Source organism: Bison bison, unplaced genomic scaffold, assembly GCF_000754665.1.
Source record: "Bison bison bison isolate TAMUID 2011002044 unplaced genomic scaffold, Bison_UMD1.0 scf7180017864205, whole genome shotgun sequence".
NCBI lineage: Eukaryota > Metazoa > Chordata > Mammalia > Artiodactyla > Bovidae > Bison > Bison bison.
The window spans coordinates 1,568,466-1,583,439 of NW_011494777.1; the positions used below are offsets into that span (position 1 = coordinate 1,568,466).

Genomic DNA, 14,974 nt, shown 5'->3' on the forward strand with positions numbered 1-14,974 from the left:
GCTCTCTGGCTGCCAGGAGAAGGGACTTTATGTCATTATGCAAAGAATGTAATAAAAAGCCACAACTCGTGGCTTCCTGTGGTGACCCAGGGATTAGCTTTCCAGAGGCCTGGTCTGGGAGTCTTGGACTCCTGGAGCAGAGGCAGCGAGTGGCAGGGAAGTCAATCTGGTTGATTTTGACATCTTTTCAAATTGCCTCTAGCACAGCTCATTGGCCACCGAAAGTTGTCCTTACAGGACTTGGGGCAGCACCGGGGAGAGGTGGGCAGCGAACCAGTGTAGGGTTGGTTGTTCTGGGGCCCCGTCTTTTGGGTCATTCCCTGTGCTAGAAATAAACACTCAGCCTCATAAGAATCAGGGTCTCTTCCTTCTCTGACTCCATCTGGCCCATCGCTGTGGCTCCTGTGTGTCCTTCCTGCACATGGACTATGGCAGACACTTCTTTCCTGCCCTCCTGCAGGGAATAGGGGACATCTCACATCACCCTCTTCAGCCTTTGCTGGCTGCTCCAGAGGCTTTTCCCTCTCTGCCTCCATCTCTGCTAAGCTGTCTGGGGACGCGGTCCTCGGTTCATCACTAATGTCAGCCAGGCCGTCATGTGGCCAGGCTCTGACCACATCCCCCCCATCGCTCAACTGATGTGAGCGTGGAAAATAAGCCTGGACTTAATCTAAGGAAAACAAATGGTGGGAGACACATCTGCTGGTATTTAAAAAAAAAAAAAAGGAAAAGAGAAGAAACAAAATGTATACATGACAAATTCCGAAATAAGGGAAGTTTATTTATTTATGAATTCACAGTCATGCACCCGGCATTCTTCTGATACTGTAGGACTGATATAGGGACAGCGGGATGAGTGGGTGCTGCTACTGCCTCCTGTCTTTCGCAGGATGATTTCTGAGCCTTGTCTGTGCCTCCTAGAGGCCTGAATTCAGAAACTAGAAAGAGAGAGCAGACTGAGGCTGCAAGGAAACAATCTGATGGTTTGCATGGAGGAGAAGCACAGAGTAAGAAGTAAGCTCTCTTCTCTAGAAGTCCGTGGAATCCACATTACAAATCTGTTATCTCCAAACCTGCTTGTTTTGAACCTTAGGCAAACTTGGTTGCTTTTAAGTAGGCAACACATTTGAGAAGGAGGTACCTCTCTGGTTTTATCTGTCTCCCTTCTCCAAACTGCATCTCCAACCCAGAGGTTCCCATGGCATTCCTATAGGATCTCTCAGCATTGTACTTCTTTTTGAATTTTTAAAAAATTTTATTTATATTTATTTGGCTGTATGGGGTCTTAGTTGTGGCATGCGGGATCTTTTAGTCGCGGCACGCAAGATCTAGTTCCCTGACCAGTGATCGAACCTGGATCACCTGCACTGGGAGTGTGGAGTCTTAGCCATTGCACCACCAGGAAAGTCCCTAAAAACATTTTTTTGTTTGTTTGTTTGCTATGTCCTAAGAACTTTAGTAACATATCGGTTGCATCTGACTCTTTTGCAACTCCTTAGACTGTAGCCTGACAGTCTCCTCTGTCCATGGGATTTCCCAGGCAAGAATACTAGAGTGGGTTGCTATTTCCTTTTCCAGGGGATCTTCTTGACTCAGGATTTGAACTCGAGTCTCCTGTATTGGCAGGTGGATTCCTTACTACTGAGCCACCTGGGAGAACTTTAGACACTTGATTTAGGGAGTTCATTTATATTATCTCATTTTATACTTATTCTAAATCTGCCAGCTTAGGGACTGTTATTATCCCCATTCTACAGATGAGAAAATGACGTTTGTAAACTGTAAATGAATTGCACTGGGTGGTACATTGGTGAGTAATTGATGGAACTTGAATTGGAACTCAAATCTCTGACTCCGAAGATCAGGCTCTAGGTATGTTTCGACAAACATAAGAGTTACCCTCAAAGAGGTGACAGTCTAACCGGTAGGTGGATGGTCGTGGTTCAATGCCCAGACAGCAGATCTGAATTAGAATCCCAGGTCACATTCAGTTGCTGTGTCACCTGAGCTAGTTAGTTCACTTCTCTGAGTATCTGTTTCCTCATCAGAAAAAAACAGAGGTGATAACAGCACATCCCCTTTAGAATTGCAGGGAGAATTAAATTAGATCGCTCAAGGAAACATGCACTTAATAAATAATACGATAATCATCTGCTACTTTGATCTTTCTTCTGTAATGAGATGTATTAGAAGTGATGTGTATTTAAGGCAACCTTATCCAAATTGGGTAAAAAGGACAATCTGCACCAAGACAAGTGCCCCCTGGCTGTGCATGTCTGCAGGCTCCCAGAGCCAGCAGGAGATCCTGGGAAGGAAGGCTGACATGGTTTGGTCAGCATTTGTACAGCCAGTATTACCATCCTGTTAGCTTGGAACTCAAGCTGCCGCTCCAAGACGTTGCCCTTGCCTGAGTGCCCTAGTAAATGGGTCAAGTAGGATACTGATGTGCTCGACTATTTCCCTATTTGGAGCCCAGGAGCCCTGTGCTTCTCTCTGGCTCTAGAACCTCCCTCTAGCTCTAGGATGCAGTGGTGAGGGGCCAGAGCATCCTGATGAACAGGCGTTTTGTTCCCAGCATGCAGCAGAGAGAAGGCATGTGCTTCATAGAATCCAGTTACTAAGCAGTTCAGGGCTGACTTCGCAGGGACAGTGATGGGGACCATGAGAGACCTCAGACTGAGGCCACACCCGGGATTAGGGCCCTGCTTCTGTCCTTCCCACTAAGGGCAGTTTCCCTGCAGGGTGCTCTATGGCGACCTAGACTCAACAAGTCTTTGAAGAACCACTTGTCTCCCTTTGAATGAAGGGATCAGTGTCATTCCCAAGGTCAAATGGAGAACTGAAGGAACCCAGCCACTCTGAGAGTAGTGTGTGAACTTTCATGCTGATACTCTTTCTATATTCAGCCCATCCTCCCAGAGTTAAACATTTAGAAACCATCCCTCAGTGTAAAAGAACGGAACACCAACTGTGGACTCATTCCTGTAAAGAGTTTTAAGTACTAGTAAAGACTTTCACCGGGGAAGGCAATGGCACCCCACTCCAGTACTCTTGCCTGGAAAATCCCATGGACGGAGGAGCCTGGTGGGCTGCAGTCTATGGGGTCGCTCAGTGTCGGACACGACTGAGCGACTTCACTTTCACTTTTCACTTTCATGCATTGGAGAAGGAAATGGCAACCCACTCCAGTGTTCTTGCCTGGAGAATCCCAGGGACAGGGGAGCCTGGTAGGCTGCCATCTCAGGGGTCGCACAGAGTCGGACACGACTGAAGAGACTTAGCAGCAGCAAAGATTTTCACATTGAAACGTTTATAAGCTTTAAGTATTTAAGTAAAAGTAAATGGCTTCTGAGCTTCCCTGGCGGCTCAGTGGTAAAGAACTCACGTGCCAATGTAGGAGACATAAGAGACGCAGGTTCAGTCCCTAGGTTGGGAAGATCCGCTGGAGAAGGGACTGGCTACCCACTCCAGTACTCTTGCCTGGAGAATTCCATGGACAGAGGAGCCTGGCGGGCTATATCCCATGTGGTCACAAAGAGTCAGACATGATTGAGAGACTATACAAGAAGCAACAACAAAAACAAACAAAACAGCTTCTAAGACATGGAGTAAATAGCAACAGCTACACATAGGTAATACGTTACAAGCATGTCATTGATCCGTCTGCCTTCTCAGCTGAGAAAAGCAGCCCCTTGGTGCCCGCACCCATCAGATCACCCCCAGGGACTTCCGGGACCCCCAGTGGGGACACGAAGCTGTAGCGCAATACGGTGACAGCCATCAGTCTACACTGTGCCCCTGCGGTGTCTTCCTGTTCTATGTCTGTCTCCCCGAAATGCACCCGCCACTCCCAAAGCAGTGTAGAGGAGACCTGCCACTGGCCACAGAGACTGTACTGCGGGTGTGGTCTCTGGACACCCTCAAAGCGCTCAGGCTTATTTTCTTTTAAGATTTTTTTCTCCAGGTGGACCATTTTAAAGTCTCTATTGAATTTATTACAATATTGCTTCTGTTGTTTATGTTTTGGTTTTTTGGCCCTAGGTTTGAGGGATCTTAGCTCCTTGACCACAGATTGAACTCAGGCCCTCTGCAATGGAAGGCAAAGTCTTAACCGCTGGACCACCAGGAAGCCCCTGCACTCAGCCTTGTGTGGCAAAGCGCTGCTATTTCAGACGCAAATCACCCCAGCGCTCATGCTCCACCTGAATCCCAAATCAGCTTGCCTGGGCCCTGGTCTCCCCACATGTATGATTCGCATTGATGGTCCTCATGTCCCCCCTGCTTGTGTTCAGTTTTCTGATTCAGTCCAGGCCAGGCAAGGAACCATTCTCCTGCATTTTCTCTCTCTCCCAGCTTCTCCCAGTCACCAATTCTTTTCTACACACTGTGATGAAATTTGTTTAAAAAAGCCATTTCGCTATGAATGGTTGCAAACAGGTGTGTGTGTGTGTGTTTGTGTGCACACGCGCACACGTGCCCGCGCACACATGTACGTCTACCCAAGCTGTATTCTCACTAGGCCTTTAAAAGTTCAAATGAGTCAGAGGGCATTATTATCAGGGAAGGTTTCACAGAGTAAGGAAGATTTCATTCACCTACAAAATGGGTAGAATTGGATGTGCACCCGGCCAAGAGGGCAAAGAAAGGATGCTCCGAGGGCAAGGACTCACAGTGTCAGACACAGGAGGGCACTGAGGGCCCGTTTAGTGCAGCCGTGGAGACAGCGAGCCTGGGGGCAGGAGCTGCGTGCGGAAGTCATGAGCGGGGACCACGGATGGTGGGCAGCTGCGACGACCCCTAGTGCTGGGACCACAGCAGACAAGAACAGACTTGTGATGACTGATGTCACGGATGCTCTGGGAGGGTTCTGAGCTCTGGTTGTCTACAGCTTGCAAGGGAGCTGGCTCTGGCAGGGGAATGAGCAGGGTGAACTGGGTGAGGGGGCATATGCTGACAGAGGAAAGAGGCCGAAAGAGAAAAGCAGAGGAAATTGCTGGCAGGACTGGACGGAGGACAGGACATATGTCCTGGAGGAAACCAGGGTCCTCTCCTCCCATGACGTGGCCCCTTGACTGGAGTTTTCTTTGTGAACTAAAGGAAACTTCTATTCCAAAATGAGTTTTAACCAGTTTTGTACCGTTTACCACACTGCACTTTGTTCTATAGAGTATTCTTTCTCATCTACTTGAGAGGTCTGTCCATGGTCAGCCTCTGGAAACCCTGGCTTGGTCTTATCTGTCCTCCGTTGCAACCTCTTTGCTGTGAATCCTGGTTTTGCCATCTGCTTGGTCTGCTGACTTGACAGCCCTGCTTCTCTGCTTCCTGACCTGCCCTCTGCAGGGATAATGATGCTAGGTGTCTTTCACCCTTTACCAGAGCATCACTATCGCCAGTCCTGCCTCCCAGGCCTCTGTTATTCCTTCATTTTCTCCCCTAACCCAGAGGAAAGGAGATGGAAGAAATGCTTTAACTGGAAACTCCTAGATTTGTGCATGATCAAGCATGCATGTGAGCCACTCTCCATGGCCAAAGACAATGCCTGAATCCTTAGGTATATAGTCTCTTTCTGTAGCAGAACTAATGAATGTTTACCACCTCTATCACCAAAAGGGCATTTATAGTTTATAGCTGGTAATGCATCTTGGCTCCTGGTGTAGAAAGAACCCCAGGAAGTTCATGGGCTCACACTCAGCCCTCTGCAAAATAACAATGCCACACTTTTCAACTTGGAACCACTATGTGCTTGGCTATCCGTACCCCTGGTTTGGGATGTGCAGTCAGGGCGGATCCTTAATTGAAAAGAACAATGGATAAAATAACCAACAGACAAATGGTTGCTGACAGATGGAAGCACAGCTTTCCTCTGAACACGGAACCAGGTATCTTTGTCTGCGTGGAGAGTGGCTCACATGCATTCTTGATCATGCACAAATCTAGGAGTTTCCAATTAAAGCATTCGTTCCATCTCCTTTCCTCTGGGTTAGGGGAGAAGATGAAGAAATAATGGAAGCCAGGAGGCCTGGGAGGCAGGACCAGGGCTCGTGATGCTCTGGTAAGGGCCAAAAGACAACAAGCATCATTATCCCTGCAGAGGGCAGGTCAGGAAGGAGAGAAGCAGGTTGTCAAGTCAGCAGACCAAGCAGATGGCAAAACCAGGGTTCACAGCAAAGAGGTTGCAAGAGAAGACAGCATGGCATAGGACAGCTGGTGGAAATTGAAGGAACCCAGCTGATTTCAGGTCTGAGTCAAGGGACCCCCTTGTCCTTTCCACACTCTGCCAGCAGCTCAGCTTTGAAACTGCCATCTCTGGCCATGTCTATACTCTGCAAAGCCTCCTGTGCGGGAGCAGACTTCCTGGACTGTGTTCCAGTAATTCTTCCCTGATCCCAGCCGGAAACAGCCACAGAAGAGCCTTTGCCTTTGAAGTATGGCTATCCTCCTGCTGGGGTTGAGGATGGTCCTGGGAGAAAGTTAGCTGGTAGAGTGGATTGTAATTTTATAGATCTGGGGGCAAAAGTGTCATAGGGCTGCTACAGCAAAATGCCACTGACAGGGTTCATGCAATAGCAATGTATTTTTTTCTCACAGTTCTGGAAGCTGAAAGTCCCAAGTTGGGGTGCTGGCAGGTTATGAGGTCTCTCTCCTTGGCTTGCAAATGGCTGCCTTCTTGCTGTTTCTCCACTTGGTGGTCCTGCCGTGCCTACCATTCCCGGTGTCCCTTGTGTGTCCAGATACTCTCTTCTTCTTCTTCTTTTTTTTTTTGTTTGCATAGAAAAAATTTTTATTAAAAAAATTTTTTTTCAAACTTTAAACTTTCTGTTTTGGGGTATGGCCGATTAACAATGTTATTATAGTTTCAGGTGAACAGTGAAGGGACTCAGCCATACATATACATGTATCCATTGTCCCCCAAATTCCCCTCCCATCTAGGGTGCCATATAACACTGAGCAGAGTTCCATGTGCTAGACAGTAGGTCTTTGTTCATTACCCATTTTGAATTTAGCAGTGTGTATGTGACGTTCCCAAACTCCCTAACTAACCCTTCCACCTGGCAACGATAAATTGGTTTTCAAAGTCTGCGAATCTCTTTTCTGTTTTGTAAGCAAGTTCATTTGTATCATTTCTTTTTAGATTTCACATATACGGGATGTCATAGGATATTTTTCCTTCTCTGATATTTCACTCAGTATGACACTCTCTAGGTCCATCCATGTTGCTGAAAATGGCATTATTTCCTTCTTTTTAATGGCTGAGGAATATTCCATTGTATATATGGAGCACATCTTATCTATTCCTCTGTCCATGGACGTTGGATTGTTTCCATGTCTTGCTATTGTAAGCAGTGCTGCAATGAACACTGAGGTGCATGTATCCTTTTGGATCATGTTTTTCTCCAGACACATGCCCAGGAATAGGATTGCATCACATTCACTTTCATGATAGTGCTATTTTCAGTTTTTTAAGGAACTTCCATACTGTTCCCCATAGTGACTGTACCAATTTACATTCCCAGCCATATTGAATTAGGACCCACCCAAAGGGCCTTGTTTCAACTCAGTCATCTCTTTAAACATCTTATCTCCAAACACAGGTTCTTAGGAACTGGGGTTAGGGTGTCAACATGCAAATTTTAAGGGAACAGTTCAGACCTTATCAGATCTGAGAGAGACCTGCTGGCCTAAGAGAACTTTTATTTGAAACTGATAACCATCAAAGGTAACTTTATTGGGTGTCACTATGTGGCAGCGACAGTTCTGGGCATTTCTCCCATAATATTACATCTCATCTCCAAGATTACAGATTGCATAATTACAGATGATATCGATTATAATTAATCCTAGATTATAGACTGTGACCTCCTTTCTGAAGTGCGATCAACTTAATTTGGTGGAACTGTGTGACCTAGTGACCACCACACCCCAGGCCATGACCTGGTCCCTGTGATCTGCTGTGACCGGGATGGAAGGGAGAGTTTCATTACCCTGCTCTGCTTGGTAGATGTCTGGAAAGTGCGACGCTGCCTTTCTCCATCTGTCATCTCCCCCATCCCAGCAGGTGATGGGATAGCACACGTGGGAAATACAGACTTGACCCCCCCTCCATAACATCCACAGAGCTGAGACTCCACCCTCTTTCTTGGGTGGGCAGAATCATCCCACTTAAGACTGGAAACTGTCATCTCAAGGAGTCAGACAGGAATGGATGATGAAGCAGTCTGTGCCAGGGAAGCAGGCAGTCCCCTACCCAGATCTCTGATATGTAAGAAGCTCAGCACATCCTGGAGCACCTCTAAACAAACAAGCTAGACACCTGTACCAAGGTCTTCTCATTTAATCACCCATCACCTCTGAAAAAGCTATTCTTACGCCTGTTTACAGAGAAGGAAACCGAAATGAGAGGGGCCCCACCCTTCCCCTGTGTGACCTTGAGCCACATACTTAACCTCTCCGGGTGGGTCTCACTGGCCTCACCTATAAGAGCAATGCTCCCTCTCTTATGCCCTGTAGCTTGGCGGCTTCCTGGCCAGGAAGGGGCATGTCCGTCTATCTGTTCCAAGCACCACTCCAACATCACGTGTGTACTGTGTAACCATTCTTCTTGGCCTCAGCCTCCCCACCCTCCTTTCCGGGGGTCCCAGCCTACAGAACCAACGGAGGAACACACTCCTAGGGGTCCCCATTCCACGGCCCAGACTCCCTCCTCACCCAGGGTCATCTGCAAAGAACACATCAAGCTTGCATAATTGTGGACCAGCCCGCGGGTTCCCAGGGAGGGTGGTGAGGAGTGACACCGGCTAAAGAGTGACCTGGGGCTCTGTGTCCTTCTCTGCCCTCCAGGAGGCTTTGTCGGTGGTGAGCGACGACCAGTCCCTCTTCGACTCCGCGTACGGAGCGGCGGCCCACCTCCCCAAGGCCGACATGACCGCCTCCGGGAGCCCCGACTACGGCCAGCCCCACAAGATCAACCCCCTCCCCCCGCAGCAGGAGTGGATGAACCAGCCAGTGAGGGTCAACGTCAAGCGCGAGTACGACCACATGAACGGGTCCAGGTAAGCCCGCTGGACCCGTGCTGCCGGGATGGGGCCGGGGGAGGCTGGAGGCCTGGCGCTGAGTCAGAGATCTGGCGGGAAGTGCGTCTGTGGCAGACGGACCTCTGGTGCTGGGCCGGGCGACTGAGCCAGGCTTTAGTGAGCTGGGGTGAGAGGGCTCCTTGAGGTGGGGCGGCACAGAGCCAGGAAGGCCTCTGGTTCTCTGGGCCCCAAAGCAGCCCTCAGGCCCATGACACTAACAGATACTTTTGTAACACCTGCTTTATGTCAGGCCCAGGCACTGCCCCTCTTGGGGATAATTCAGTAATAAGATACTCTTCTGTTTCTTGTTGAAGATACTTGACCTCTCTGGGTGGGTCTCATCAGAGCAAAGATGAGCAAACCATCCTTTGATTTAAAGTCTAGGATGATGACAAAGATGAACAAATCTGAGGGCTCTCTGTGCGAGGGAGGGCACACTTGGAAAGTGGGTTGGGACTCGGTGCTGCCCAGGGCTGGTAAGACTTTGATCATAGAGATGGACAGGAGAGGACCGCAGAGAGGGAGAGCACACTGGGGGGCCGGGGGGCCCAGGCTGGAGTCCTGGCTCTGCCTGTGGACCAGTCACTGCTCCCTCTGAGGACCAGCTGCCTCCTTTCTGCACGGCTGGAGCATCCGTTTCCCATAGGCTTGTTACGAGGGTCGACCCTGATACTGTAGAAGTGTCCCAGGGCAGGGCCCAGGAAGTGACCCATCCCAGGACTCAGAAAGTGCTGGCTATTCTGAGGGTGACTGTCATGAGTGAAGTTTGAAAGCTGAGAAAACCTTAGTCTAGTTCACGAAACATCAGGGAAGCACAGGGAGATAAAACCAGAGACCAAGGGAGCCCTGATTGGCTGGCTAAGAAAACAGGGAATTTATTCCATGTGCAGATGCCGATTTGACATGACATTTGAACATCATCAGACCTGTGACTGAACACTTGAAAGCTGGGCATCATTGTATACAGAGAGTGGGGAGCGGAGAGTCAGAAAGATAAGAAGTTAGTGAAATATTCCAGGTAGAAAATTACAAAAATTCTGAACTAGAGTCATGGCACTGATTGTGGAAACGAAAAGGGGAAGACACATGAGGGACATATCAAAGGGATAATTAACAGGACTCAGGTTGATAAATATTGCACTGGGGGCGGGGGGTGGGTGGGAAGGGGGTTTGTGTGAGGAAAGAATCGAAGATTAGCAAAGGTTGGGTGTTTTCCAAGAAGGACGGTGCCAGTGGCACCCAGAGGGGTGGGAGGAGGAAGTGCTTTGAGAAAGGATGTCAGCACCCTGTGAGATGCATCAGGAGCCATCAGTAAGTAGGACATCGGATAAATACTATGAGTTACTGGAAACAGATCAGATACTACTAGGGGATGCAGTTGGAATTTAGACCTGGGCATCATCACTAAAGAGTTCTACCTGTGCTGGCAGATGAGGTCAAGGAGCAGACAAGACTAGAGAAAGCAGGAGAAGGGGGTGGGTGCTTGTGTGGTGGGCACTCCCCCCAAGAAGGTCCTGGTCTCAGAGCTGCCTGTGAATACACCTGGCCCACCACACTACAACCCCACTAACCAACACCAGCCCCTGGGATCCCAGCCACCTTTCTGGCATAGAGGATTTCAGGGAGGCTTAGGGGTTCTGAGCCAGGAGCCCGTCTGGTGAGTCCCTCCACAGAGATAACGAGGGTACTGACTCACTCTCTGTGGAGGGAAGTCAGAGTTTGTCAATCTTTCCACATCACCATTTGCTCTCTATCTGCCTCCCATGAGGTCCATATTGTATTTACATCTTGACCTAGAGAGGCCTGGCGTGCTGCAGTCCATGTGCTCACAAAGAGTCGGACACAACTTAGCGACTGAACAACTAGAGAGGCATATTGGGCTTTGAGGGGGTAAATGACTTGCCTAAGGATTCAAAGGTGCAGTGAATCCTTTTCAAAGTTGTAGAGCTGGCCCTGCATCCCAGCTCTCTGATCCTGGCCCCGTGGCCACTCTTTCTATCCCCTCCCCACCCACCTGCACCCACCCCACATGTGGACAGCATTCAGCAAGGCCTCCCACATGGGCCTGACCATGGCACTCCCAGTGCTTGCTGACAGTCCAGACTCACCCTTGGACAAGCTGGAGCCTGAGTCCAAGCACCACTCACCTCCACCGCCCACCCATCAATGCCAGCAGCACCTCTCCTTCTAGGCCATCTGGGAGCCTCCTCCTTCTTCCCCTTCCTCCTCTTGCCTTTCTGACGTCTCCTCATCAGACAGCAGCCTGAGTCTTCTTTTCAAAACATTTACCTGTCTTGCTCAAAATCCTTTAATGGCTTATGCTGCAGGGAAGCCTCAAGCACTGCCATATATGAATCCTGGGCAGAGGAGGTCCCCCCCAGAGAAATCAGGTCCACCTGAGGTGGAAATCAGGTCCACCAGCTCCACCGAGGCTCCTCCCATCACACCAGACACCAGCTGGAGGGGAGCTGCGTGAAGACCCCCGGAGACCAGACGTAGTATTTACCTGGCTCTGGTTTCACAAAGCAGCCCCTGCTTTTGATCTGCCGGTCTTGACCAGGGCCAGGAGCTGGTGACAGCATAGGTTCAGAAACTGATGTCTCCTCGCCCCTCCTGGGAAACCAAGATGATGCAGTGGACCCTTGAGAATCAGGCAGGCTAGGTCTAGACATCACCAGCACCTCATAAACATCTCCTAAGCACTCTCATGGAAGCTGGAGTGGGCAGCAGGGAGCCAGGGTTTTCAGAAAAAAATGTCTCTGCTTAGGATGGAGCCCGGTCAGATCACATTCTTGGATCACGCAACAAAGAACCAGCGTGATGAAGCAGATGCCTCCCTAATTAAATCTCTCACCTGCCACGCTGTGCTTCTGTCCTTTCAGTAGCACTGATGATGTGCTTTTAATGCAGAAGATAATTCCTAACTTCAGATGAAAAAAAACAGAGTATAAAACTTGGGATTTCTTGGCTCATACACTGAATCTATGCTGTCCAAGGCAGTAGCCACTGGTCACAGTTGCTGTTTTGGAGCACTTGAAATATGACCTATCCAAAATGGGCATGTGCTTGATGTGTGTGTTAATACACTGGCTTTAGGAGACTTAGTGTAGGAAAAAAGTGAAATACATCATTAATTATTTTTTTTATATTGATGATGTTGAAATGATCATCTTCAGGCTGTATTGAATTAATATATTTTAATATATTATTAAAATTAATTTTACCTTTTTTATTTTAAAAATGTGGCTACTAGAAAATGTTACATTATGTATGTGCCCCTTCGACTGGACAGGGCTGGGCTAGAATGTTTTGGACCGACTCAGGGCTTCCCTGGTGGTTCAAACTGTAAAGAAGCTGCCTGAAATGCAGGAGACCCTGGTTCAGTCCTTGGATCAGGAAGATCGCCTGGAAGAGGGCATGGCAACCCACTCCAGTATTCTTGCCTGGAGAATTCCATGGACTGAGGAGCCTGGTGGGCTATAGTCCGTGGGGTCGCAGAGAGTTGGATACGACTGAGCCACTAACACATTGGTGGCACTTTGTTATAGCTGCCCTAGCAGATCAACAAAGTACCCAAAGATGTGTTTCTCTCTTCTCTTCATGATTCACGGTGAACTCTCCCCATGTTCTTCGATAACTTGGAATTCTGAGTTACTTGATGCTTATCAGAGACCCTACAGATATTTATGTCTCTAGAGGAGGTATTCTGTGCGCCTAACGCTACAAGGTCCTTCTTGCTTCTGATGCTGCCAGTAAGTCATCCACGCCGGTGGAGAGACCGAGATCCAAGGAGCTCACAGAAATTCCATCTTGCCCACGTTGGGGCAGGTTTGCCCCCTTTCTCCCTACCTTCCGCTTGTGGTTGAATCTGTTACCATGAATTGTTCTTCAAACGGTGTGACCCATAGGCTCTGTGCTGGATGTAGACTTCAGCAAGATGATCCAAGCTGTGGTCTGCAACTAACTCTCAGCTGCATCCTGTCTCAACCACGGGTTTGGGGGAAAACATCCCATGAAGGAAAAAAAAAATATCAACTTACGGAGGGGAATGGCAAAGACTCGCTTGCCAGAGTTGCTGGACCAGAGTTCACTGTTAGTCTGCCCTGATGCTGCCTAGCCTGGCCAGCAGGATCCAATGCCCTTATTAGACACCTACAGACTTAACATCCACACACAGGAGGACGAGCCTCACACACCCTTCACTTCTGCCTCTGACTACACAGTCCCATGCTAAACTGCCTCCTAACACTCTGCACCTTGCAATGAGAAGCCTGTCAGGCAGAAAGCTGAGTGGGAGGGGTACTCAGGGTTCTGGAGAAGCTGTGAGCATCTACTAAGTACAAGTTAGAGTGAGAGCTTTGCTATGGGTGATTTCTTGAAGTTTGCTTTTGCATCTCCTTTTCAAAAGCAAAAAGGTCACATACACACATCTCTGCATGGCTCCTACAGAAATCCTAAAGACAACACAGATTGGCGCAATTTCCACAGTATGCATGTGATGTAGAAGGCACACCAGATATTGCTAATGCTCCAATAGCCCTGGGGACCTCCTTTTAGCTGTGTGAACATTAGGTATCCATTGACTGTAAGCCTGGGCTGCAGACCTGTGGGTCTAGATCCCATACTCTGAGTAAAGTTGCTCTCAGTTGAACCAGAAGGTAGAAAAGATGTTTACATATTTGAATGGGATTATCTTCAGGTAACTGGGCTTCCCTGGTGGCTCAGTGGTAAAGAGTCCACCTGCCAATGCAGAAGCCACAGGAGACGCAGGCTTGATCCCTGGGTGAGGAAGATCCCCTGGGAGAGGAAATGGGAGCCCAAACTAGTATTCTTGCCTGGAGAATCCCATGGACAGAAGAAGCTGGCAGACTACGGTCTATGGGGTCACAAAGAGTCAGACATGACTTAGCAACTGAGCAACAACAACAATCTTTAGGCAAGGTCTTTGAAATCTCCTGTTATCCAAATGCTCAAGATTTCTCATTGTGTTTTAAATCGCTTGACAGTCCATGAGGCACTTTTGGAAACCAGCAGCCGTCTTTTTAAAGCAATGATCCCTGAACACAGAAATAAAACCAGAGGAGCAAAGACCTTATGTCCTTCGGTGAAAATAAAGGACAAGGCTGCAGGGCCCACATGCCCTTGCTGTGGCCTCCCAAGTGTGGCTTTCTGAGCCATGGTTGAGCAGGACATGCTCTGAGTTACACTTTCAGAGCCACCACCTCCTCCCCGCTCCATGTGGCAGCCCCTGGCCCTCCTGTCACCTGTCCCAATGCTGTCAGCTGCCTGCAGACCCCAGCCCCATGCTAGCTGTAAGCAGGTCTCAATACAAGTCAGCAGCAGAGTGGGTGGGCTGAATGGCAAAGCCTCCCCGCTCCATGCGTGCCCCCCTTGTTTTCATCGGTCCTCTCCACAGGCGCCAGCTGCCTCGTTTAAGAGCAGACTTTATGCTGTGCTTCACCTGTATTCCTGGCTCCTTCCCGTAGCTGGCTCGGCTCTTGGGAGGCCTGTGCTGTCTGCCCAGGCGCAGAGTCCCGCAACCCCAGAGTGGAGGTGGGGTGGGCAGGTGGATGGGGAAGGCATGGCTTTCCTTCCTTCTCTCCTAGGAGTCAGAGGAGGGCCGGCCTGCACAAGGCAGAGGTCCAGGGTGACGGCCAGGACGTCTCCCTTAGGGTGCCCCTTTGCAGAGTCTGGGATCAAAGACAGAGCCTTGTTCCAGAGGACAAGCACCCAAGCAGGTGGGCAGTGGGCAAGCAGATCACCTTGCCCTGCCCGGGAGCAGGAGAGAGAGGAGGGCACAGAATCGTGGGAGCTTCTGTGGGCCCAAAACGAAGAGGCCCCACCACTGGACGACCCCAGCGGTGCCCCTAGCTGGAAGGGCCAGGCTTGACGCTGTTCAGACT

The 14,974-nt window shown here is 49.3% G+C and overlaps 1 protein-coding gene across 2 annotated transcripts in view; it reads left to right on the top strand.

The window, feature by feature from the left end:
• FLI1 (Fli-1 proto-oncogene, ETS transcription factor) overlaps nt 1–14,974 on the top strand; it is a 132,001-nt gene that overhangs the window by 61,293 nt on the left and 55,734 nt on the right. For both annotated transcript variants that reach the window (XM_010844681.1, XM_010844680.1), the window contains exon 2: nt 8,839–9,050. In XM_010844681.1, coding sequence (XP_010842983.1) covers nt 8,839–9,050 — 212 coding nt within the window. The remainder of the gene's footprint in view (nt 1–8,838; nt 9,051–14,974) is intronic.